The 27,304-nt window shown below is 37.7% G+C and overlaps 2 protein-coding genes across 3 annotated transcripts; one reads left to right on the top strand and one right to left on the bottom strand.

Annotated features, from left to right (window-relative positions):
- Window positions 1-612: 612 nt before the first annotated feature.
- Window positions 613-20,872, bottom strand: Spt6 (transcription elongation factor Spt6). Its single transcript, XM_028174206.2, has 24 exons — window positions 20,698-20,872; window positions 20,528-20,618; window positions 19,968-20,167; window positions 19,437-19,556; window positions 19,075-19,235; window positions 18,428-18,561; window positions 17,678-17,793; window positions 17,315-17,487; window positions 16,994-17,147; window positions 16,065-16,207; window positions 15,359-15,493; window positions 14,366-14,520; window positions 13,243-13,364; window positions 11,468-11,652; window positions 10,777-10,942; window positions 9,808-9,950; window positions 9,148-9,239; window positions 7,257-7,437; window positions 6,355-6,541; window positions 4,865-5,797; window positions 4,175-4,422; window positions 3,147-3,351; window positions 2,643-2,739; window positions 613-2,555 (listed from the first exon to the last, which is right to left on the bottom strand). Exons 1-24 carry the CDS (start codon window positions 20,734-20,736, stop codon window positions 1,552-1,554), a joined length of 5,184 nt encoding a protein of 1,727 aa, XP_028030007.2. The 5' UTR covers window positions 20,737-20,872; the 3' UTR covers window positions 613-1,551.
- A 323-nt stretch (window positions 20,873-21,195) lies between these two features.
- On the top strand, window positions 21,196-25,753 carry LOC114242988 (AH receptor-interacting protein). 2 transcript variants are annotated; one of them, XM_089729550.1, is made up of 6 exons: window positions 21,196-21,313; window positions 21,986-22,171; window positions 23,002-23,164; window positions 23,325-23,511; window positions 24,067-24,209; window positions 24,943-25,753. In XM_089729550.1, exons 2-6 carry the CDS (start codon window positions 22,070-22,072, stop codon window positions 25,158-25,160), a joined length of 813 nt encoding a protein of 270 aa, XP_089585676.1. In that variant the 5' UTR covers window positions 21,196-21,313; window positions 21,986-22,069; the 3' UTR covers window positions 25,161-25,753. The 2 variants fall into 2 exon arrangements, with proteins under 2 accessions (XP_089585676.1, XP_028030137.2); XM_028174336.2 differs by lacking the exon at window positions 21,196-21,313 and adding an exon at window positions 21,633-21,860.
- Window positions 25,754-27,304: the final 1,551 nt, after the last annotated feature.

The following is a 27,304-nucleotide window of genomic DNA, read 5'->3' as shown; positions in this document are numbered from 1 at the left end:
GTGTTAGCAACGTCATCAGGTTGAGCCCCGTGAGCTCACCTACAAAAGTTAGGGTTACGCTGATATAGCCTCTCAAGGCTCTCAGCTTAGGTAGGAAGGAAAAAAAAAAAATACAAAGTTCAATGTAAATTGTTTAAAATATAAATATATTTTACCAATGGCAATTCCTTCAATATTATCATTGTAGCTTAGTCATGCTAATTTCTTTTTATTTATGATTGTAATTATCCCACCATTAAAATACCCTTAAATTTTATAATAAGTATGTAAAAATGAAATGTTTTTTTTTATAGATATTTCATTAATGTCCTTGAGAGCACGAGTAGCTGGGCCGAAAATGGCACATGTCCTTTTAGGTAACTTTTCGATCCTTTTATCGATCGAGCGATCGTGAAGTTAAAAAATCGCACTAAGGACACTGAAAGGGTAGCTATGTATTTCGGCCATGAAGCAGTAATAAATTCCGGTTTAAAGAGTGGGGCAGCCATTACTATACAATTGAGACTCAGACCTCATGTCTCAAGGTTGATGGCGGCGTCTAACACCAAGTGAACCATGAACTATTTCACTCATTTATGAAAACCATTGCAAACAAATAATAAAAAACAAATATTTTATGAAAAAAATTATTTTATTTTTTACCTTTTTAAATTAACCAAAGGCTCTGCGAAAAGACTCCGGCAATTCTATAGATACCTGAAGTGCGTACTATAAATAGTAGTTATCGGGTAGTTTACACTAACCTAGCACTTTTTTAAATATACATAACGTTATATACTTTGAAACGTGAGGCTTGAATGTAATTTAACTAACTATCAGTTATTATTGCTTTTATTTTGCGCCTTAACGAATTACGCATTTTTGTATAAATATTTATTTATATATAACATACTTCTATTTTGCACAACAATATCAGAGCTGTAGCGTCGTAACATCATAAACATTTTTACTTTTAACAATTGTCAAGAAATAAAAAAAAGACATATTGAAACAAGCAAAGTGACGTATGATCGTACAATCTGTTATATAAATAGTCTTATTTATGTGTTTCAGAGGCTGAAAACAGTATACTGTTTTATTAAAAAAGCAACATTGCTTACAATTTCGTATATATGTACATACATACTTCTATTAATCAATGAAGAGCTATTTCATTATTATAAATATTTTTAAACAATATTTTCCGTTGATTTTATAATCGTTCCTAATGTACTTAAATACTTAAGGCCCTTATCGAGTTCCCACGAACACGACAATTTGACGTATTTTTTTTGTATATTCAGGTTCGTTGAATGACTTCAGTTTCAAGTAGGTAGTAAGTAACATTGTGTGATTTTATTTAAAAAATTAGGATCTTAAACTATTTGAAATTATCAAAACACGTCGATCGACCTGTCTCGCGAAACTGAATAAAAGCAAAACGAAGTCAAAGCGATAGCCCGTATCGAGGATTCCACTACACGAGAGGACGAGAGCCCACTATAAGGGGAGCCGTAATAAGAATAATTAATTCAGTACGTTGCGGTCCAAAAATATAAGTGGATTGAGGGTTCAATTTTCGTCGTAGAGTGGAGTCGCGTCGCCGAGCGACATGGAGCGCGGCGACGTGTTGGTGTGCGGCGTGGAGCGCGCCGAGTGCGTGCGGGACGAGCGCGGCGTGTGCGGCGTGTGCGTCGGCGTGTACATCTGCGAGTGCGGCGTCGAGCGCGCGTCGTACCGCGGCGTCGTGCGGACGTCTTGTCGCGGCGTCGAGCGGACGTCTTGTCGCGGCGTGGAGCGCGCGTCCTGGCGCGGCGTGGAGCGGGCGTCGTGCCGCGGGGTGGAGCGCGCGTCGTGTCGCGGGGTGCGGCGCGGGGTGTCGCGAGCCGACCCGCCGCGGTGCCGCACCCAGTCTTCGGCTGCCTTCTGCCAGTCGGCGGGCTCGGTGTAGGCGGCCGCCGGTGCCGCCTTGTGACGCGGTGCCGCAGGCGTCAAGAAATCTGTCTGCCGCGGCGTGGACGCGAAGGGCGTCATGTAAGGCGTTTGCGCGGATGGTGTGTAGGGGGTGTTAATATAGGCAGGTCCTGGCGTGTGGGCGGGTGTGTGGAAGGCCGGCGTGTGGGCGGCGGGAGTCTGATATAACGCGGAAGCAGCGCCGTGCGGCGTGCGAGCTGCGGCGGCGCGCTGTGCCGGCGTGCCGGATGGCGGCGGCTCCCGGAAATGTTCTTTGAACCATTTGAGCAATCCCGAAAGAGAGTCGAACATCCGCTGCCGGAACTTGTACCCATCCGGCGACACGGACACGTACTCGTGCGTACACCGCGCCCGCGGCAAATAGGACAGTAGAAATCTCCCGGGATAGTTCTTCGAGGCCGAAATAACGTAATGAATTTTATTAGGGTTTTTGGCTTTCTCCTCCTTGAGTATTTCTTCAGCTTTATCCCTGATCCCGCCGAGAGGCTTATAGTATTTGTACGCAATGAGATCTCGGGCGTGCCCCGCCATCGGTGTCACGTGACGAGCTATTATTTCATCCAAATCCTCAAATTCGGATCCCTGTATCCAAAGACTTCGACCTGAAACAATAAATAATAATACATTAAGTTCGTAACAAATACGAAAATTCTATAAAATAATAATAAAAAAACAGTCAGTTACTTTACCTAATGAGAAAGCATTTTCTTTGCCTTCCTCCCTCACGTCGATGTGTTGATAAATTCCATCAGTGACTTTCCATGTTACGGTCAAATGGTCAGAACCCTGTAAAAATGGTAAATAAACATTAAATCCGTTAAATCCTTTGTCCAAATTTTAACCATAAATTTAAAAGTATCTTAGTACGAATCATACTGATTTTGATCCAGATGAAGGAAAACAATGTACCTTCATAAATAAAAGAACGTCCCTAATAGCATGACACATTTCAAACAAGCGTACTTCTAATATTTCAAAAAAATTAACATTTTTCGTATGTCAACCATTATATGAAAGGAATAAATCTTAAACCTAAATTCATCTCGATACCAGATTGAAATGGCTTAATCTAAACGTAGTTTAATATTAGCGACCACTACAGATTACCAGCCCATACGAACATTAAAGATACAGCAATGATTTAATGAAATATAATTTATATTTCTGAACAAAACATTTTGAAACATCATTACCTTACTACTAGGCCTCACGATGACCTCTCCCTGTGCCATTTTGTCCATAAGCTTTTCAGCCTCCGCAAACGAAATATTGTGGAATGCCGGATGTACTATCACGCGTTTTACGTACTGCATGCGATCCTTGTTCTGTTTTGCATCTTTTTCTTTGCGTATATCTTTGTCTTCCGTTTCTTGGTCGTAGTAAGGGTCCTTTGGAGGTCTGTAAATTAAAAATGAATTCTATATTGGAACAATGGATTTTTAAATTTATTTTGTACAATCAAATCGGCTTATTAAGCGTTCAACAAACAATACAAACAGATTGTTACCAACCTTGAAATGTTATGTAACATTTTCAAATTCATTGAAATAATATAAAGTAGATAGCACAATTAGGCATCAGTACTCTGCCTGTTCAGGTTACAATGGTGAGATATATAACTCAATTGATATTTCGACCTCATGCCTCAAGGTTGTTAGTGCCATTCATATATATGTAGGATTGGTAAGAATGGAACGTATGAAAAGAGTATGGAATGGAACGTTAAGATGTGAGTGAGAGAATACGGTAAGAAAGGGAAAAGAGAATGAGCAGAGAAAAGGGAGATGACGAAGACAATTAAAATGAGTAAAGCGTAAAAGGTGTCCGTTGATTTTTAATTTAAATAAGATTTTAGAAAAGAAGAATAAAAGTGTAGCAGTGGAATAGTTTTATTTTATACACTATATCCCAATACTACATATATGGGTTCAGATAGTCACTTAACATTAGGTAGCTGGTAGGTTTTACTGGTGGTAGGACCTCTTGTGAGTCCGCACCGGTAGGTACCACCGCCCCGCCTATTTCTGCCGTGAAGCAGTAATGCGTTTCGGTTTGAAGGGTGGGGCAGCTGTTGTAACTATACTGAGACCTTAGAACTTATGTTGTGGATGTCTATGGTCTCCAGTAACCACTTAACACCAGGTGGGCTGTGAGCTCGTCCACCCATCTAAGCAATAAATAAAAATTTAAACAAATCGACACAAAATTCCTCTAAACTCACTTCCATTCATTATTCTTATCCAGCAGGTCCGAAGACTTTGAAGTGCAGTCCACGGAGAAGCGTTCGACGTCGATCTTGATGACCCGGCAGTGCACGGTCTGCCCGATGCGGACCCTCTCGGTCGGATCCGTGACGTGGCGGTCCGACAGGTTCTTGATGTGTATGTAACCGGACAGGCCGTTGTCCAGCCGGATCCGGACGCCGGTCGCCTGGCCCGGGCACGCACCCGCGTCGAAATGGCTCCATACCTAGTAATTTCGCATTTGAAAAAACATGGCAGCACCCATTGACCAGACCATGCGTATTTTAAGTGAACTGGTGGCATTTACGTTGTAGATGACAATGGACTCCGGTAATCACTTAACATCAGGTGGTTCGTGAGCTCGTCCACTCATCTAAGCAATAAAAAAATTAATACATTGATAATTATGACAATTTCTACGACATCATGTGACATGTGTTCGAACTGCCCAGACACTAAGTACTTGTTACGCACCTGGAAATAAATGTATTTAACCATTTATTTTATAATCTTAATCAAATTTCACATTTCAAAACCGCATCAAGTTCACCCACACATTATGAAGTTATTATGTACAAACGCAACGACTGATAAAAATATCTAGTTACAATAACTGAATTTATAGTAAGAAAATAACAACATGTTTGTGAACAAATATTAAAACTCACTTCGGACAGCTCAGGAAAATCATTCTTGAAGCAAAACGGACACTGCCACAACCCCGTCTCGTCGTTTCTAACGGGCGTCGCCTGGTCCAGCATCTCCCTCTGCGGTTTCCTATGCGTGATGCCGATCACAGACGCTAAGACCATTTTCCCCACGTAAAACGTATCAGGTGACTCTTTTGTTAAAATGTCGAACAGTTCCTCGGGCGTTGGCGAACGATACGACACCCTAAGATCCTTGTACCTAGAGTTCAATTCCGCTCGAATATCGTACAGGGTTATGCTCTTATTACCGAAGCCTTGCCGTTCCAGCTCTTCAGCGAACGCGTCCAGGTCTAGGTCTTTAAGTCTCTCTGGAGCCTCGAGGATTTCCTCCAGAGCGCCCGCTGGGTTGGCGTCCTCGTCTTCGTACTCCAAAGCGTCGACCGCCATCTTGCGGGCCCACTCGTACGTCTCCGGGTGCACTCTGGACCCGTCCAGCACTTCAATGTACGCCTCGGTACTGTCGCCGAGGCTGTTCGTGTCTATCCTGATAAAGCCTGAACAGTTTATGAAGACCTTGGGGCCCATGTGACACACCGTGACCAACTGTGTTCTGTTCTCCAGCTTCTGGTTGGTCTGCTTGAAGAGTTTTATCAGGGCCTGCGCCTTCCTCGGGCCGAGGCCGCACACGTACTGCAGCAGCTCGGTCCCCCGGCCCGTCAGCACCGCCTCGTTGACGTCGACGCCCACTTCGTTGACCCTATTCACGAATTCCAGTTCTATGCCCTCGAGCAGATCGTCCTTGGCGATTTGATCCTGCAGCGGATGGTATCGGAGGCACAGTATTTCCTCGTCCGGACCGCACAACTGCGATATTTCCATCAACGGGTCTTGCAGCAGACGACCTTGACAAATGGCTTGACGCAGGATGTCTGGGTATTCACGGAAATCGTTCTGAAACAGAAAAATGCGATTATTGGACCGCTTAAAGCAGCGGTCGGGGAACCGGGGTAAATTACCCCAAATGGGGTAAAATGAAATTTTGGGGAGTAATAATGAAACTTTTGTGAGTAAAAAGTATATATTGAAGTGAAACTTCTTTAGAATGGTTGTGATTTCAAACTCGATGAAACGAAATGAAACAATGAATGATGAATGATGAATACTTTATATTTTCTGTGGGGGCGATTTTTTTTTCCTCAACTGTATACTACATATATTACTATTATTACCGTTATGTATTACTAGGTATTGCATTGATAAAATGAATAAATTATGTTTAAATTAAATTTTTAGTTATTGTTTTCTTTTCAAAATTATCATGGGGGCTTTAATATGAACGATGCTAAAAATAAGAGATTTCGTTTTTTTTTTGTTCTTCGCCATGGGGTAATATCAACTTACACAAAAATATTTTGGGGTAATAATTAAAAAAGTTCCCCGACCGCTGGCTTAAAGGGAGGTCCGCTGCTGGCCGTAATTTTTTTGGTTAAGTGAACAATTGCGCTCACCCTTCCTCGTATGCTGTTGCTGTAAATCTTGCTGAAGTGGTTGTCGGCTATCTCGATAGGTATCCTCGGGAACTGCTCGTCCTCCACCAGCTGCTGAACGCAGTCCGAGATGTCGGCTTTGACATTGAGCGCTTCCCGGGACTCGCCGCCGATGACGATCACGTGCGGCTTCTTGCGACAAATGAACCTGAGCCACAGCAATTGCGTATTAGTCGTGTCTTGGTCGTAGTAAGTAGGGTCCTTTGGAGATCTGCTTATGTGCGCGATATTAATTGTGAACGTAATTCATAATTAGATGGAGTTTTTATTATTTTTTATTGCTATGATGGGACAAGCCACGGCCGACCTGTTGTTAAGTGGTCACCAGAGCCCATGAACATCAACAACGTAAATGCCGCCACCCACCTTCAGATAGGAGTTCTAAGTGTCCGTTTTTACAGTACAAGGGCTACCGCAGCCTTAGCAGAAATAGGCAGGGTGGTGGTACCTACCCGTGCGGACACACAACGTTATTGAAACTTAAATATACTTTCATTCTCCACCACACGCATCGGTGTCTTACTGGTGTCTGTAATTCTCCTTATTAGTTTACGATCAGCCATATCATGAAGTATTTCGAGGAATGATCGCTAATTCTGATTAATAAATCAGCCATTGTAAGCATGTAAGATCCTCTATTTGTTTATTTTTCTGATCGCTTGTGGCGTCGGCCTGGTGTGTCGGCCTGGTGTGTCGGCCTGGTGTGTCGGCCTGGTGTGTCACTCTGGTGTGTCAGCCTGGTAGGTCGGCCTAGTGTGACGGTCTGGTGTGTCGGTCTGGTGTGTCGGTCTGGTGTGTCGGCCTGGTGTGTCGGCCTGGTGTGTCAGCCTGGTAGGTCGGTCTGGTGTGTCGGGCGCCGTTACCTCCTGAGCGCGGTCATATCGGCGTCCTTGTTGCGGCGCTCGAGCGCATCCCAGGCGTTCCGCCGGTACAGCAGATGCGGCAACCGCAGATGGTCGGCCACCTCGCCGCCCGGGCCCACGATGCACGCGAACGCACTGTGCGCACGGTCCGGTACGTACGCCACCGACATTACTCGCACACCTATCGGTCACACTTCTATTGTACTTTTTATTTATTGCTTAGATGGGTGGACAAGCTCACAGTCTGGTGTTAAGTGGTTACCGGAGCCCATAGACATCTACAGCGTAAATACGCCACACACCTTGAGATATAAGTTCTAAGCTCTCCATATAGTTACAACGGCTGCGCCACCTTTGAAACCGAAACGCATTACTGCTTCACGGCAGAAATAGGCAGGGTGGTGGTACCTACCCGTGCGGACTCACAAGAGGTCCTACCACCAGTAATTAAGCAAATTATAACTTTGCGTGTTTGATTTTTATTACACGATGCTATATTCCTTCACCGTGGAAGTCAATCGTGAACATTTGTTAAGTACATATTTCATTAGAAACTTTGTACTGCACTATCATGGATCAGAGGCGGCTTTGCCTATGGTACTGGGTGTAGGCGCAGCGGTGCTATGGAGATCTGGCCTAGGCATTTTCAACGAACTCGCGCCGGTGTTTTTTTATTTTTTTTTATTGCTTAGATGGGGGGTGAACGAGCTCACAGCCCACCTGATGTTAAGTGATTACCGGAGCCCATAGACATCTACAACGTAAACGCGTCACCCACTTTGAGATATAAGTTAAGATTTCAGTATAGTTACAACGGCTGCGCCACCTTTGAAACCGAAACGCATTACTGCTTCACGGCAGAAATAGGCAGGGTGGTGGTACCTACCCGTGCGGACTCACAAGAGGTCCTACCACCAGTAATTAAGCAAATTATAACTTTGCGTGTTTGATTTTTATTACACGATGTTATTCCTTCACCGTGGAAATCCGTTTATGGCGCCATGCATTACAACTCAACCCAACATGTACAGAGATCCGATTCGCATTAATTTCGTATGATTTCCAGAGCTCTTCATAAATGTCTCGAGATACAGCAAAGCAAGGCACGCCACAAGCGACACTTACAAAAATAACTTTTGTTTCAACATGAAATATACCTTAGAACATTGGTGCAGTAATGAGTGTCGCATCAATACCAAATCCCCTGATTTCATTCGTTTGAAAGCACGCGAACAACCATTGAGAATTCGACTGTTTAATGTATTTAATTTAAGGTTCAAATTGACATGGACGAACGCGGCATTTCATAAAGCATGTTTACGTAAGCGTGCCGCACTACGGCTCCGCTAAACGGCAATTTTGCGAAGTAAGCTTTGACGCAATGAGTTAAGCATTATATTTGAGTAAACATATAAATACGAAATTACAATTATTATTTTTTATTTACATCGCATTTATGCATGTATTACATTTTGAACGCGCGCTTACTAGATGGCGCTAGGGTATTGATAAGGGGAATATTGCTAAGGGTCCGTTCACACAGATCAGTTCGGAGAGCATCGGCCCCCTTTTTTCTTTTCACACAGACCGGATCGTATACGTTTGGAATTGATCGGAGCGGAGCCACCGACTATTTCACATAGACCGGCTGGAAGAGATCTGAACGCAATCGGAGCCGATCGGCTACGCGAGCGAGAAAGAGCACACAATTATTATTTCACACGCAGCGCATTTTTAATGACAAAAAAATTGCACATGCAAAAATAAACTTTACTACGATTACTCAAAACTCTGTTTCCAACGTGATAAAAATCTGATCTCCTCTCCGAGCCGGTCTGTGTGAACGGACCCTAAACAGAGCCAAACATAATATGTGTGTAACAACACTTACCATTCGAGGCGTCCCACTCATCATCATCATCAGATATTCTAGACTCGTATGGAGCTACTTTCAACCAGTCGTACAGTCTCCGACGACAACACCTTTATAAAAAGAAAAGTATTATTATGTCTCAAAAAAAAAGCATAATCTAAATTCGTGTTGTATATTTTCTTTGGTTTAATTAAAATACCTTAATAGCTATCTAAAGAATAATATCTATGTTAACCTGTAGGTCTTTTAAGTCAAGACAAACAGCACCGCAGACACTAGGTCTTAAAGTATGTTTTTGTGCTGAAACAATTAACTTAAATTATCTAGAAATTTGTGCTATAATTATTGCGACATCAAATACAAAGACAGATTATACATAGATAAGATAAAAATAATTTAAAATTGAACCTTACTAAAGCTGAAAGTAATAATAACAGCAAAAAATCTTACATTCGGATATGAAAATTGAGTTTCAGTACTCAATTAATACACCCTGTATTTTTATACCATCAGACAATCTTGCTTAAATTTAATAAATTAATTCAATATTCATTTCAAAATTTTCTTAAACAAACACAGTTATGTGTAATGTGTACCGGTGGTGTGAGTAAAACCTTACAGAAGTCTAGTTAATATAGAGTTGTTGTACTGCATAAAACTAATTCTCCTAATACATACTTGAGTACATAATCTTTAGATTCCTGTAAGAGCACAGCGTGCAGTTCTCTTCTCAACTCGGGCATGACGATCTTGGTCAAGGCAATGGTAACCGCCTCTGAGCGAAGTTCATTCCACGCTTGTACTGTGGCAGCAAATTCATCCTAAAAACAACATTTTTATAAATATCTATATAAGCAAAAACTTTGTACCCTTTGTACGAAAATTGCGCGGACGAAGGATAATGAAATTTCCCACACTTATAGAGAATATAGAGGAGTGCATAATGCTAATTTTTTTTTTTTAAATAATGCGTAAAAGATTCATTAAATCAATAAAGAGAACATTACACACACACACTACCGTGTATTTAACACACACACGCATGCATACTATTTGTTTATTGTCAAACTCTTCTTATTGCTTAAAGTCTGGTCAAAGTGAGAATGGATTAAATATTGTTTGTCTTTGTAGGTCTTTGTTAATATTTGTCTAAAGTGTAGTCTTGGCGAAATCTGTGATTATAGAAGTATAATAAATAGTCTTTGACAATAGAGCCATAATAATGTTCAAACTTATAATTTCAATTGAATATGCAATTTGGAAAAGGGTACATGTCGCATATTTTGTCAAATACGTTTTTTCATATACATGTAGTTTTGAGGCTTACCTACACTCATTTTATAATAATTTCAGTAATTTTCAATTGCTAATTAACACTAAAAAATATCTCAAAAGTTAATATTTAAAATTTTACACTGCTTTAGAAAATAATCAGTTTTTTCATTTCCTGAAAATTTTACATTTTCAAAAATGTGCCTTTTTCGAAATTGCATATTTAATTAATTATAGTCGAATTTCGACTACTGCTGGACCACTAGTACTTCTAAATATTCAAATAATCATCCACATGTTGTTAGGAATCAAAATTGGTAGAAGTTGAAAAAAACATGATAATATCTATCCTCGGTTATGCTTTACTTAACGTACCTTTTGATAGAGCTGTTTCAATTCCTCTAAGTAACTAGGGGTGGTGTTGCCCTCGATCTGCTCGCTGATGGTGACCACTAACAGTTTGTCTTCGGCTGCCATTGTTAATTTAAGAAACTGTTCACCGGTAATGTCGCGAACTGGTTTTTTCTTTAAATATTTGAGGCTGCAATAATAAAAGACATAATATAAAGTATATGTACCATTTTCTTCACCATTCGTCTATTTGAAAGTATTCACTACCAAAAACCTAGATTATTTTAAAAAAATACAATTTACACTCTAAGCATAGGCATACTGGGAGCAAAAAAATATCATTTATACGTAATATAAAATTTAATTTACATAATATGTATCTCTTAATTTGAATTTATTATAGTATTCTTTTTTAGATATTATTATATCTTTTACGTGAAAATGACTTTTCAGAACTAATTGATAGTTTCCTAAATAGTTTTGCAGACTAAAGTCTAACTTGATAAGTCAATGGTAGCTTGGTTATTTACTGAGTTATGTACATAATTTTACTTATTGGGTATCAACATGTTATACATCAGCACAGAATATTACAGGCTGCCTTGAAACCCATTACTGCTTCACGGCAGAAATAGGCAGGGCGGTGGTACCTACCCGTGCGGACTCACAAGAGGTCCTACGACCAGTTTAGTGTTAAGCACAGGCGGTCCGTCACCTGTAGCAGGCGTGGTTCTCGTCGATCTCCTTGATGCCCTTGGCGGTCGGCTTGACGGAGACGGTGGCCCGCTCCCGCAGCGCGTCCCGCAGCGTGGCCCGCAGCAGCGGCTCCCGCGCGAGCTGCACGCCGCACATGTACACCGCGCGCCGCACCACCTCCGCCGCAGACCCGATGTTACCCACCTGTAGTACGACAACGTGTAATGAAAACGGACCAGAGCGCTTAAGCCTTGTTCGGACTAGGCGAGTACCAAGTAATTTAGTGGCTAAACTACTCGCTACTGCACAGAAATCGTTCGCATTACGGTCCAGTAGAGTACACAAGTGGGCGGTGTTTTGCAAGATGAACAGGCTGCAACGCAATAGAGTGAATAAACTGATTAAGCTGATCGTAATGGCTATTTTAGAAGAGGTGGATGAGGATATTTCTGTACGGTACGAAAATGGATCGGTAGAAGAGATAAACTAGGAGCTACTAAATGTCTTCTGAAGGAATTAGCATTGGAAGAGATCCCAAAGAATACTTCGGTAGTTTGAGAATGTCCGAAAGTTGGGTGAATTTTCTGTTAACGAAAATACACTTTCAAATTCAGTGCAAAGATACCCATTTGAGAAATGTCACTAATGAACTCGACTAATCAACAGGTTCGGACTTGTTTAGTCAGTGAGCCAATGAGCCAGTGAGCAAGGACGCGTGGTGGGAGGCGCTACTCGCCCGAAAAAATAGAACAAAATGGATTGACTTGACTAAATTATTTACTAACCTACTCGACTAAATCGGTGTTCAGACTCAGTGTTCAGACACATTTAACTACTAAATTACTCGGTACTCGACTAAAATACTCGCCTAGTCCGAACAAGGCTTTAGTGCGAGTTTTTTAACGTTCTCGATAGCGTAAAAGTTAAATGAAATTTGTATACATTTGGAACGTTTGCCTACATTTGCCGCTAGGAGCACTGTTCCAACTGCATACAAATTTGATTTAACTTTTACGCTTCCGAGAACGTTAAAAAACTCGCACTAAGCACACAGTACAATAGACGATAGTACTCCATAGCCAGCCTTTGAGATTTACATACGTATATGTCAAAAATCAATTTTCTTACTCTCGTTTTTTTTTTGTTTCGGCACGGTTTGTACATTAGCCAGTGTCAAGTAATAAGATTTTTATTATAGTTTGCCGTTTTAATAATCTACAGTTTATAAATAATAAAAAACGAAGGAAACTGTCTATGTTGGCCATTATTAATATCAGTGTAAATATGAATTAAATTAGTAGGGGGACGGTATAGATAAATTAGGTTGAAAAAGCAATTTGATTCATGTAGTAATTAACTCTGCAAATGATAATATGAAGTGAAATGAAATGAAGTTAATTAATATTATGAAACATGGCATGAAATTAAATTAAATTAAATAATATGAGAGATATAACTTCAATAAAATGGTGATCATTTACTGAGATTTTTTCAGTGGACTGTTTGGAGGATCCCGAGAAGTTACGTTCAGCGGCTTTGTTTCATTTTCCCACATTTGTGCACTTTCACAGATATTAAACAGTTAATAAACCACAGTTATTACACATTTAAGCCTGAAGAAACACTAAATAGACAAAATAAAACAAATCACACAACTTCACTCCTCGCGTTCCCGCCAAAAAGTCCTCCTCGAAAATGTTGCTAGCTCTTAAGAGGAGTGTGGAAGAAGAAAACATGTTGCACAGACTCCAGGTGACTGAGAGAAGGGCAGGAGAATTATGAGTGATGACTCACGTATTCGGCGGCGGCTTCGAGCGGCGCCACGGGCTGCTGCTCCACCTCGTGCCGCTGGTAGTTGTCGCGAACATTCTCGGCAAACTGTTCCGGAGTTAAACCAAACTTCTTAACGAGGGGCTCTGCAAACGAAACATCAATACTTACATAAGCCATTTATTGTTTTTTATTCGACAAACTTAAATATCGATACCAGTTTTTTTTCACTCGAGTTCAATTCAATTTTCGTTTCTTCCATCTTTGGGTTGGGATAGGGTGGTGAGACATTGTGACATGTTAGGAATCATTTGTTGTCAACATATGTCGAAGAGAAATCTGTTTTGGTGCATTCGCTCTCTGAATTTCTTCAGTGACACAATGGCTACTCCTTTGTTTTGTACCAAAACGACAGAATTTATTCCAAATTAATATTTTGCCTGTTGGCAAAAATATATCAGCACAAGCACGTGTTGTTATTTCGACATTTCGCTTAATACGCGACATTTATCTGTGTAATTATAGGTCCGTTTTATTTGGTACTAGTATCAAACGTTTTTAATTGAATTTCAGTTAAGTTTACCCCATCCAGATAGCCAACGATGATTTTTTTCCAAATTTTTTAAACTTTAAATAGTTCTCCTGTAAAGTTGCAACAATGTCGCTTAAACCAAATAGACTTTCACCCCTCAATATAATCATGATTATTACTGGTTCATCTTAAGGAGCTAATCATTTAATTCTCGTCCTACAATTAACAGATCTTTAATAACAAATGTACTCAACGTTTCTTCATCACATCACAAAGTCAAGGTTGAGTTGTTATTTTTCTTTTTTTTCCTACCTAAGCTGATAGCCCTGAGAGGCTATTTCAGCGTAACCTTAACTAGTAGGTGAGCTCAAGGGCTCCAACCTAACGACGTTGCTAACACGAACCCTAGCAAGAGCCGTGCTTCGCAGAATCTACCACCGGATCGCAAACGCGACCCACTGAGAAGATCCGGCGAGAAACTCAGTGGGCTGTGTCTGTGGGTTAATTTACTCGTCGAGCCCTTCGGCGCAAGCGACGGGTTCGACGTGAAAGGATGACCGTTAGTTGTTATAATGTTCATTATTCCGTAGCACAGTAAATCATTGACCAACATACCGATACCAGCCTTCCTGCACAGTTCATAAGGTCCCGATTTGGCTGCGTATTTGATGTCCGTTAGGTCTTCTTCGTCAAGTTCTATAGCTTCAATGGCTGCTGCTGCTTCCTCTGCATCTTCCCCGTTCTTTTCGGCCTCTTCCCGAGCAAGTTTTCTAAAATACGTACGTTATTAACAATTTTACATAACATAGTCGACGTCCATAACATACGAAGTCGCCGTGGCCTAAAGGATAAGATGTCCGGTGCATTAGTGTTGAGCGATGCACACCATGTTCGAATCTCAGGCGGGTACCAATTTTTCTAATGAAATACGTACATAACAAATGTGCACGATTGACTTCCACGGTGAAGAAATAACATCGTGTAGTAAAGATCAAACCCGCAAAATTATAATTTAAAGTAATTACTGGTGGTAGGACCTCTTGTGAGTCCGCGCGGGTAGGTACCACCGCCCCGCCTATTTCTGCCGTGAAGCAGTAACGCGTTTCGGTTTGAAGGGTGGGGCAGCCGTTGTAACTATACTGAGACCTTAGAATTTATATCTCAAGGTAGGCAGCGGCATTTACGTTGTATATGTCTATGGACTTCAGTAACCACTTAACACACACAGAGGTGGGCTGTGACCTTGTTAATACATCTAAGCAATAATCTCTATATATAAAAATGAATTGCTGTTAGTTAGTCTCGCTAAAACTCGAGAACGGCTGGACCGATTTGGCTTATTTTGGTCTTCAATTATTTGTAGAAGTTCAGAGAAGGTTTAAAAGGTGGATAAATATGAAAATGTTCGGAATGAAATAAAAATAACAATTTTGTTTTCCTTTGATGTGTCCCCCGTCGGACGGATTCCTTTTGTTTGTTTTAAGTTTATTTTATACAAAAGTTTCGATCTTTTATTTATCGATTGAGGCACTACGAAGTCTGCCGGGTCAGCTACTTAAAAATAAAGTTTGATAGTAGTTCGACGTAATAGTTTCTTGTAGTACTCACTTTCGTTCCTCAATTTCCTTCTTCCGTTCCTTGATGCGTTGTACTCTCTGCATTTCGGGAAGTTCACAGGAATAGTACAACAGGAAATGAGCGTGTACGTCCCGCAGCTCTTCAGGAGTTTGTACAGATTTCAATCTAAAAAACGTTATATTAATAATGTTACGCCAGTAAGAGTAAAGCCATCTATCGCCGAATAGTCGAACGAATATCGAAGGATCTAGTAGTATCTAGAATGCTCGAGTAGTACAACGCCATCTATTGTCAGATAGCGGAAACACACAATGCTAGACTTTTGTGGAATATTCTCGACGATTCTAGGGATTTCGTCTCGACTATAAAAGCGTTGCAGAGATGGCACGCAGGCAGTTAGTAATCTGAACTACTCGAAGCGAAACAGCGAACGGATCACCTGAAGCGAAGCCGAAGAGGCGAATTGAGAATTTTAAAGTGTTTTAAGTGTTCTAAGTATTGGATACAGCTTTTAGTTGCACTTTGGTGGAATTTTATTTATCCCGAATCCCAGCGCGTAACAATAATATCAATAGTTGACTATATTAACATAGTGTTTTCTTTGATTTTCGTGCGTCATACAGTACATTAAAATGTTATGTCCCTAAGATTCTACAACAGTGATCCATAAATCCGCAGACTGATGGTACCGGACATAGTGCGAATGTTTTTTTTTTTTTATAAAAACTTTGTATACCTTTCTATATCTTCATCTTTGACGAGCCTCATGTTTTCAGGTATGGGAGCATCGGGATTCTCCATTACTTTGTCCAATTGATAATCACGCATGTTCTCGAATAGCTTCAGCAAATTCTCTTTCCGTTGTTTCAGCTGACACCACTGTCCAAAGAATTGTTTACATTAAAATTCACGCTTAATTTTTTTACATTCGCATCATATGAAGCTAATATTGAACTCTAAAATACAAGTAATAATTATTGCTAAAAACACACTCGATTCGATTCCTGACCAGATACATCCAATTAACAAAACAATATCTTTATGAAAGATATTTGATACCCAGGTGTACTTGTTCTTTTTTTTTTTTTTTTTTTCCACAGGAGAAAATCGCCGGATCCCCACCCGCGCGGCAGGTGGGGTATGTGGGAGTTGAACCCACTAAAAACTCCTGCCGCTCACAACCGGCGCCCTACCTCGGACCGGGCCGAAGCCCAGTCGGGGCTATTGAAACGGCGGGACAGGGTTGACGCAGAGCACATTACATCCATCCCACCGTCCCACGGACGCCGGACCGGTGGCCGCCAGCGACACGACCACCGGTTCCCTCGTTCAGCGGGCCGAGAGCCCGCTTTGATGGCGCCGCGTTACACCTTCCCCCAGAGCGGTCGGGGGAACGCGGTCTACCATCACGACTTATATTTGTGTTTCCAATAACCAAAACACCAGGAAAAATACTGCATGATACATACCTCCTTCGCGTCAAAAAATTACAAGACTGTCCTTCTCTGCGCTCACGTTACACCCTACCACCAGTATAAACGTTATTTTTTGTGTAAGCGCTGGCTTAAATTTGTAAATTTCTTAGAAAGATTTTCAACTACATTTAACACCACACTTTCTTATCAAAAATCAAGTTTAATTTATCATCACATCTCTATCACATACCTTAGCATCATATTTATAAACTTTCCACAGATCGTTGATACTGAGTTCTGGCTCCACGTATTCCTTACGGTAGAACGCTATAAAAGGCACTTCTAAGGTCTGATTTCGCATGAAGTCAAGCGCTTGACGAATCTTCGTTATTGTACTTGAACCTCTAAAGAAAGAAAATTACCATTCTATTAAAAAAATATTTAAGAAACTTTTCCTTTAAAAAGGACCTCACAACTTGCTTGTCTCAAATAAGAAGTGACAATCTCATAGATACATTTTCTGTGTATAAGTAAACCCTTAATAGGATCGACTTGGTAAATAAACTCTTACCGTCTAGTTCTCTCCCTGGCGTCCTGTGCATCAGCTTTGGAAACTGAAGGCTTCAAGAAAGCCTGCTTGTAAATCCATTCTGCCTCTTCTTCCAGTTCATTACTGCCTTCCTCCACTGGAGTTATAGGCACTTCACGAGTTTGCATACGTTCAGGAACATCAGTTTTACGTATCTATTAATTCATAATTAAAAACGACAATTATCTTCCAATGCCTAATTAACATGCGTCAATATTAAGAAATTTCCAAGTCATTATAAAAATACAATATTTAAAAAATTAATAGCATATTATTCTTTAAAACTTTACAGATTTTTATTATCAATAGAATGAATTGTAAAATGGATTAGATATACCCACTAACCTCATTATCCAAATCAGTAAAGTGACTTCTCTTCAATTCACTGGGTTCGTATATTTCGAAGATCGACTTCTTGCTTGGCCTTTTAGCTTTACCCTTCTTTGTCCTACGTCTTTCACCTATTATTTTAATGAAATTATTACTATGCTTTCTTTTTTGTCACATAAAAAATTTAGACTTTCAGTAGCTCCAGTGGTATACAAGAAAGAAAAACGAATCGACGACGGATGTTCAAAATGCTTTTAAAAGATACTGACCAAAACAAACTACATAAAGTAGTCGACTTTTAAATTAATTATTAATTAAAGAATTAAACATTAAAACGCCAAAGTTACTTGTAATTTAATTTTCAAATTATAGTAATCATATTATATGACATAGAATAAAAATTATTACGTTTTTTTTTCAGAAGAATAAGGATAAATCAAATTCTCAATTACCATTAAGCATCATTAAATTGTTAAAAAAGAATATAATTGGTATCTTTATATATATTATATATTTTGATCGACTCGGTGGCCCATTAGACAGTACCCCTGACTGTTGTGCCAAGGATCATGGCTTTGATTCCAAAATCGCACAAGCATTTGTGTGATGAATGGTTTGTTTCCTTCATCTGGGTGTTAATTATCTATATATGTGTATCTATAATGTCAGTCTTTGGTACCCATAACACGGAGATCATAATTTGAGGCCAGATAACGGTGCATGATTTGTCCCCAGTTTTTATTATTATATACAATTTAGACTGACCTTCCTCTTCATCATCTTCAATATATTCATCCAGATCCTCTTCTTCTTCATCCTCGTAATCTTCTTCGCCATATTTTTCAAATTCATCATAGTCAAAATCTACACCGAATATATCTTGACCTTCTTGCAATGACCTAAAAATGTTTTTAATATTTATGTACTTTTGATTTATGCCTATTTGTGGTAAAATACATCTTATGCTAATCTTCACTAATACAAAAATAAAATTTCTACTGCTCATCATCAAATATGTCTTTAAATATGATTTTTTTTAATAATGGTGTTGATCTAGACTTAATTTGAGGGGTCTTAATGCTTAGGCCATCTTGCTTTGTTGAGAGGTTAAATAAAGATTTGAATTGTTGAAATAGCCAATACAGACAAGGAGCCAAAATAGTGATTCTTGCACTTTAACATCATAGATGAAAGCCATCAACTATTAACATGAAGGTTCTAATTAAAAATATAAATTACATGAGTATTCTTGATCAAATATACATCTTTCACTTTTTAATGTATCCTAATGTTTTTTTTTCACTACCTATGCTGGTAGCCTTGAAGGGCAAGCGTGTAGGTGAGCTCTCGGGGCTGTGGTTCTTAATGTGATGCAAAACATAATGTATTAACTTTAAGGTTTATAAACTTACGCATCAGTAAATATAGGTTTACGTTTCTTTTTGCGTTCAGCTATTGGTCTACCATCATCATCAACAATAAAATCATCAGCATCTGATTCCAACTCTTCATTGTCATCATCATATTCTACATCACCACGTGGTGCAGCTGAATCGGAACGATTCTCATCTTCCTAATAAGTTAAAAAGATGAATTTTAATACATATTAATACCAACTTTAATTCAATACAAATGTATGGAAAACAAACTAATATGAAGTTCGGAAACACACAAAGCATGCATAGTTATACACTATTTTGGACCATGGGCCAATCAAAATTAATAAAAAAGTCGATTCATAGCATTTCTTCAAGAGTCAATTTGTCTTGCTTACCTCATCAGAACCACCAACAAACAATTTCTCTGCAATAACTTCTCTTTCCAGGTCAGGATCATCTGCCCCTTCATTGTCACTGTCGTCATCTTCCAGTCGACGTAGACGTTTAAATTTGTTCTAAAAGAAATAATGTCCTAATGTAGTATTTCATTTTGTTTTGTGTTAGTACTTCAGTATCTTTGTTTTGTTTAAAATGTGCAGTCAAGTTCACAATCTACCTAATTTAAAAATCATCAGAGTCCACAGTCAACTTTATACCATGCACAAAGACAAACTCACTATTAGGGAAACTATGAGGTTTAAAATAAAATGGCATTGATTTAAATACACGCATCCAAAATGAAACAATAATATATTATTATTCAATAATATATATTGTTCAATAATATATTATCATCTATAGATAAGATGATGTGTGTAAAAACTTCTCAGAATTCAATGATATTAGGAATATGTTTCACATTTCTTAAATAAATTATTAGTAATCAGGAAAATTGGTAATCTATGAAATAAATATTTTTTACTTACTCTTGCAACTTTTACACCAAGATTTTCTTCAATGAGATCATAATCTTCATCTTCAAGCCGATCATCCAATTCATCATCACTTTTTTTTCTTTTCTTTGGTCCTACACTAGCATCAGAGTCCTCTCCATCACTTCCCGATTCTTCTATTGGTGCGTCATCTATCAAATCTTTAAGTTCTTCTCGGAGACGTTCCTCGTCATCTAGAGTTTAATTGCAATTTCACTAATCTTGTTCAATTAAAGTGAAGTTATTGTAGTTGGTCATTCTTTTGGGACTCAATATAAGTCAGTCAATTCAACTTTAGTCGTTCTGTTTTCTAGATGAATTTTACAAGTAATATTTTTTCAAATTTGTTATTTAGATACTCACAATGACCACATGCTTGCAAATGTTTAGTATGAATAAATCAATAAAGCATGATAATGACAGATAGATATTTCAATGAATAAGGTCATCGTTTGAAGCTACTTTTTGTGTTTTCTTCATTTTGTGTTAATATTGGACAAACAATCCGTACGTTAAATGACTAACAAAAAGAAAGTGTCGAAGTCGATTCGTACCTTCTTCTTCTTCGTCTTCGTCGTCACTTTGAACTGCTTTCCGTTTATGTTTTTTGCGTTCTGCCGGCTGCTCTTCTGCCTCAGAATCCAACTATATCCAATAATACTAATCATTACAAAGATAATTCAACACTACGCAATCAAAATGAGAACAAGCATCTTTTACTAACCTCGCTCTCCTCTGCTTCAGATTCCAGAAAGTCTGACATGACTAAACTAAACTACTATTCTACTATAATCTTATATCTAAATAATACGCTAAGCTTTGTTAACTTTTATTTCTAAAAAATAAGAAAAATAAAAAGGCTATGTATCGTTTACATGAAATTATGACAGAAATGAAAGATTGAGTTTTTAATCACTTGACATTGTTTATGGCCGTTGAAAACTGGACTTTTTAGCCCGTTAAAATGTTTCTTTTTCCATTTGATACATTAGAACAATTTCAAGATCTACTATTATTACATGCTTACATGCATATGAAGAAAGAAGAAAATTGGTAAATGGAATAAATTCGGCATCCACCCACAGCCCCCCGAATAACAGATAGTTAAAAAAAGACAAGGAATGCGTTAGATAATTTTAAATTTTAATAAACTATTTACCACGTCTTCAAACAAGTGTGTGAACCAGAAATCCCAAATAAGCCCTACCCTAGTAGTACCCTACTACTTTCTTATCCTTCACACATTTTCATACCTAACCTCTTTTTATCTTCATTACTGTTGATAGAGGTTTTTGTATGTCAACTATTAAACTAATTTAATTGAGCCATATTAAGACAAGGTAGGCAGTGACAATGTTGTTTTTAAGTGAAAGGGCTTTGGTTGAACATGGCTTCCAGGCTTCTTCAAAAAAGCCTAATGATTTTACAGTCACCACTTTAATAACTAATAAATTTTCTTTGCATGTTTAAGATAATTCGATTACATACACAAAAGATATTTAAGTATGTCTTTTGCCTATTATTACAAAAAGGTTCATCGAATGAGCTTTGACTTTTTGCTGCTTTTTGCTCAATCTGACAAATCAAACCAGAAAAAATCATAGACCTTTAAAGGTTTCCTACTTCAGTGGAAAAAATACAAGTTAAAAAGTCAACGCCGTCACTGGCCTGGCCGTCAGTGTCAGTAATAAACAAAACATTATTTACTGATACATAGGTGCATACTATCTATGTATTGATAAAAAACACCTAATGTCTTGAATACACCTGAAATTAAATAGCTATAAGTTTATAAAGATACGTGACAAAATGAGCGATTCAGCTCCGATAGTTAAAAAAATAATACATACAGGTCAAAAATATGTTCCCATTACTAAAGGAAGCAAGGTCAGAGATCTTATCATTGTCATAAAAACGTAGACATATTTATTCTATTGATAATGAAATATAAAAAGGATAACCGATGTCCCGAATATGACTATGTAGTCTACAAATTTTTTTCGCTTCCATAGGTTTACTTCCACTTTCAAACATGGAAACTTGGCCAAGAAAGAGTATTAATTGACGATAGTAGAAAAATAGGTAAAAAGGAGCCTATGGTGCTGGTACTAGGTCATAAATTCAAACTTGAAGTATGGGAGACTGTAGTTAAAATGATGGCCATAGGAGAAGTCTCTAGTTTTGTGGTAAAAAAAGAGGTAATGGAATTATTATTTTATTCATGCAACACAGTTTTTTTTATTTTATTTAGAGAGGGTTGGATGAACTCAGTCCACCTGGTGTTAAATGATTACTGAAGCCCATGTACATTAACAATGTAAATACTTTAATTTTATTTCAGGCAGAGTTTACCAAAATAATTCATATTATTACTGGTGATAGGACCTCTTGTGAGTTCACATGGGTAGTTACCACCACCACCCTGCCTATTTCTGCTGTGAAGCAGTAATGCATTTCAGTTCAATTTGAAGGGTGGGGCAGCCATTATAGCTATACTGAGACCTTAGAAGTCATATCTCAAGGTGGGTGGCGGCATTTACATTATAGATGTCTAAATGCTCTGGTAACCATTTAAAACTGGGTAGGCTGTAAAGTCATTCATCCAGCTCGACAATTAAAAAAAAAGTAGTTGCACAGTTTTAAGGGTGCAACAATACAATTGATATGGTAATCTTGTGTCGAGATGGTTGGCAATGTTCAAGTTGTGAAGTTGTAAAGACCACTGGTGTGAGAGTTGATAATACTTAATAATTACTTAATAATACTTCATAAAATGTTGTCCTTAATTAAATTTTCTTGATGAAAATGTTTTAGCATTGGTAACTCAACCTTCTAATTTTAATTAAAAAAAATATACAAACACACTGTTTTATGTATGTAAAAATTTTACAATAAGATTTGATGTGATCATTTAAGTATGAATATTAAGCTGATAGAATGACTATATTATTACAATACACTATTACAATATTATAATATAAATTATGAACATAACTTTTAATCTTCTAATGTATTATAATTCTTACAGTTGGTATATGCATATCCCTTTGTATCTAAAACATTAAGAGAACTAGGTCAGAGTCAACAAAAGGTGAAACATACATGTACCATGACACTGCACACTGAAGGCATAGGCTATAAAGACTTGGATGAAATCATCACCAAACCATGCGATCTGGAGTTCATTATAGGTATCAGATTCATATAAAAATACAGTGAAAATAATTAAAATGAAAAAAAAAGACAATTATTATAATATTCACACAAGAATTATACAACCTGAACTACCCTTAACAAATGATGGTGTTATGATGTTTCTAAAGTTTCTCATGTTTAGAATTAACTCCACAGAATTACTTAAAGTGGAACATTCAGATGAATATGAAAGAGAGATGTGGCAGCTAAGTATACAAGAGAGAACAGATTTGATTCCAACATTAAAAGAGAAAGGCAACAGTTTGTACGGAGAAAAGAAATATGATGAAGCAGAGGAGGCATACAATGAAGCACTTGCTATATGTGAACAACTTATGATCAGGTTACTAAATTACCATTTCAGAATCTATAACATATTCGCCTTTAGATTTAAAAGAAGCTTGTGATGTGCAAACATAAAAAAAAGAATATTGAAGCTACTTATGTGATTATTGCTCTTCTGTGCTCATTATATTGTCTGCTTATCTGTAAAGAAACTTCTATAGGTATGTAATTAATTTCTTCAAGAGAAAGACTCACAAACAAGATGGACAGAAGCAAGATAATATCTCTCCTCAACACGATGCCACAACTATCTATAATATAACTCGCCTAGATCAGGTTCAGCATGTGTGTGACTTTGACCTATCGACATAATTCACACGCTTACTTCTTGAGGTCCACCTTGCCCTTCTTGACCCTCACCTGTCTCTAAAACGACACAGAGAGAACCTGCAATACTGAAGGGGCAAGGAGTTGCTTCAGATCACAAACCTGGCCCCCAGCTCACTGATGAGGGGTTAGTTCAGAGAATAATGCTTTCGTGCCCCGCCCTCTCCTTGTGTAGTATAATACAGACATAAGGAAGGTAATAAATTATAACATTTTTAATTTTCAGGGAAAGAAAAGGTGATGAAGAATGGATTAATATTAACGAACTAAAAATTCCAATATTATTGAATTATGCACAATGTAAACTCCTCAAAGGAGAATATTATGCAGTTATCGAACATTGTAATACTGTTTTAGAATTTGACAAAGGTAAGTCACAAACAATCAATAGACTATATACTAATGCTATACTTTATACTGGTGGTAGGACCTCTTGAGAGTCCGCGCGGGTAGGTATCAACTCCCTGCTTATTTCTGCCGTGAAGCAGTAATGCATTTCGGTTTGAAGGGTGGGGCAGCCGTTGTAACTATACCTGAGACCTTAGAACTTATGTCTCAAGGGGGGTGGCGCATTATGGCGTTGTAGATGTCTATGGGCTCCAGTAACCACTTAACACCAGGTGGGCTTTGAGCTCGTCCACCGATCTAAGCAAAAAAAAATATTTTAGAAAGTAATAAAATACTTATATCAATGAATATCTACAGTTTATATGTATTTTAAGTTTGCTTTCTGTATATCCCGGTTTTTAAACCTACCCAACACACCTTGACAAATGAATGGTCCTGATTTATAGTTCATAGCAACTATCTTGTTAATGACTGGAACTCATAACTGTTTTATGGTAGAAATATAGAGGTTGATTGTATATTTACTGGTGTCTTAATTACATGTGACAATCACCTCAATGCATATTTTTGAAATCAATTCGTACATGAGACTGATATTGCTGATATCCAAGAGATGATTGATGCCTGTTTTTTTTATGCCAGTATTTATGCACAAAAGAAAAAGGTGGAACAAAAGGTCTTCAACAATGGTTAATGGTTTTTGACTATGTTGGTCATTTTGTTTAATACTGTGTATTTTTTCTTATAACCACAGATAATGAAAAAGCTTTATACAGACGAGCCAAAGCTCACATAGGTGCATGGAACCCTGACCGGGCTGAAGAAGACTTAAGACGGCTTAAAGCTCTGAATCAGTCCATGTCAACCACCATAGATAAAGAACTGGAGAATATTAAAAAAATGTGCAAAGAAAAAGAAAATCAAGATAAAGACGCACTAAAATCTATGTTCTTAAAAAATGGAACAAATTAAAAAAAAGTATTAACAGAAAAAATTATGGACTCAGGCAATGATATTAGAGATAACATTATTGGACTCAGGTCTATTAATTATTGAGGATTGAGCAGCGTACGGCTAAAATCATGCAATACGAGTATATATGCCTTAATTTACATAGTGTGGATCGAACCTGGCATAGTTGAACGAAAACTGCTTTTTTAATATAATATAACAGAGACTAGAGATACAATATTGATTGGGATGCTTGCTATGTTTTTTTCTCACAACGAGAATGCCACCAAGGCAGAAAAGGACATTCTAACAAAATGTGGCATGTTTATTCAACTATCATTGTTACAATAGTTGCATGGTTTATTAGCAAAAAGTTTCAACCTAAAAAAACTTTCACTAATTAGTTGACTTTTTAGAAAGCAGTTATTCTTGATTCGGCGCATATCATTAGGTTTCTCACTATGGAGACTACTTACTACTTACTACTTTACTACTTAACTAATTTCTTGCAAACAAAATTCAAATTCAAATTCAAAAACACAACCAAAACCACACAATTAATTTCTTTAAATTAAATTTAGTTTCTTTAAATTAAATTTATTTGAAATTTTAAATATTTAATTTTAAATATTGTATATTTAACAATATTTAATAAAGATATTGTAGTTAATTATAATTTAGATGGCTAGAAAGCTTGCTCTTAATGAGTATGTACTTAATTAGTACCCACCTACCTACTATTCATAATTTAATACATGTAATAACTGTAAAGACTTGTAATATGACCCTAAACCCTAACAATTAATATGATGAATAATATTTAAAAAAATAAACGCTAATACGCAATATTTCGGAATTTTTGTTTAGAGAATTTACATGCGTAAATGAGGCGAAATATATTTCTTTTTCTTTCCATTTTATGCCATGTATCATATTAATCTACTTCATTTCATTTTATAATATCATTTTACATATAGAAAAGTTTTCATTAAAATTAAAATAAGACTTGACCTAAAGGTCTTAGTTACCAGGTCATGAAATCCCTAAACAATCCAGAGTTCTATCGTGAGACGAACTCTAGAGCTTATTTTGTTTATTTAAATCAATCAATACGGCTCCTCCCCAGTAAAAATTTCTTTGTTTAAGGCATTTTGCCAATCGTTTTACGCGAGCAGTCTATGGGTGAATCATACTCGGCGGGCTGCCAGGGTCCTGCGCGTTCAGTATAACAACATCTTCAGGGTGCTATTGCGGCTGCCTCCCTACTGCAGTGCGTCGCAAATGTTTGCTGATGCCCGGACGGATGGCTATCAAGCTATAATCCGAAAAAAGGTTGCCTCTTTTTTAAGACGAGTGAGAGACAGTAGTAATGGCATCCTCGGGATGATTGCTTCTCGCGCTGATTGTCCGATCCAACATAAATGGATGTGTATAATTACCGGACAAGACTGACATATCCTTATTATTATTTTACTCTTCATTATGAAATGTGTATGATTTTCTTTTTTATTTTATTTTTTCTCCAAATTAATTGACTGATTGACATAATGATAGCTAATATTGACATAGAGTGGTTACTACTGTATTGATATAATTATGTGTTTCTAATTCATTTCCTTTGTATATTTAATTAATTGAATTAGTATATTGTTCATTTTCTATTTGTATTGTTGAACTGTTTGTGTGCTGACTATTGTATTATTATTATTTTATGGATTTTTTCTGAAATAAATGTTTTTATTATTATTATTATTATTATTTACGGCCGTAGCCCCTAGGGCCATCCAGATCAAACATTATTACAAGCTAAGAAATGTGAAGTTGTGTGATTTGTTTTATTTTGTCTATTTAGTGTTTCTTCAGGTTTAAATGTGTAATAACGGTGGTATATTAACTGTTTAGTATCTGTGAAAGTGCACAAATCGTCTTTTTGCATTAAAAGTGTACAATTTCCAAAAATATTCGAAATTTAGTTAATATGCGAAATCATTTGGTAGTCGTAAGAGCGTAGTTTAGACAGCTTAGTTTTAGTTTTTTTAGTTTACCTATATTCTGACTACTATTAACAAAATCAATACATCCTTTTATCTTACTTTAAAAGACAGATAATGTATCTAGTAAAAAATAATGAATAAATGTTGCAAAGATGTTTATTATTAAAAATA

This window comes from Bombyx mandarina, chromosome 08, assembly GCF_030267445.1.
Source record: "Bombyx mandarina strain Sakado chromosome 08, ASM3026744v2".
NCBI classification, from domain to species: Eukaryota; Metazoa; Arthropoda; class Insecta; order Lepidoptera; family Bombycidae; genus Bombyx; species Bombyx mandarina.
This window is presented reverse-complemented; position numbering and strand designations above follow the sequence as displayed.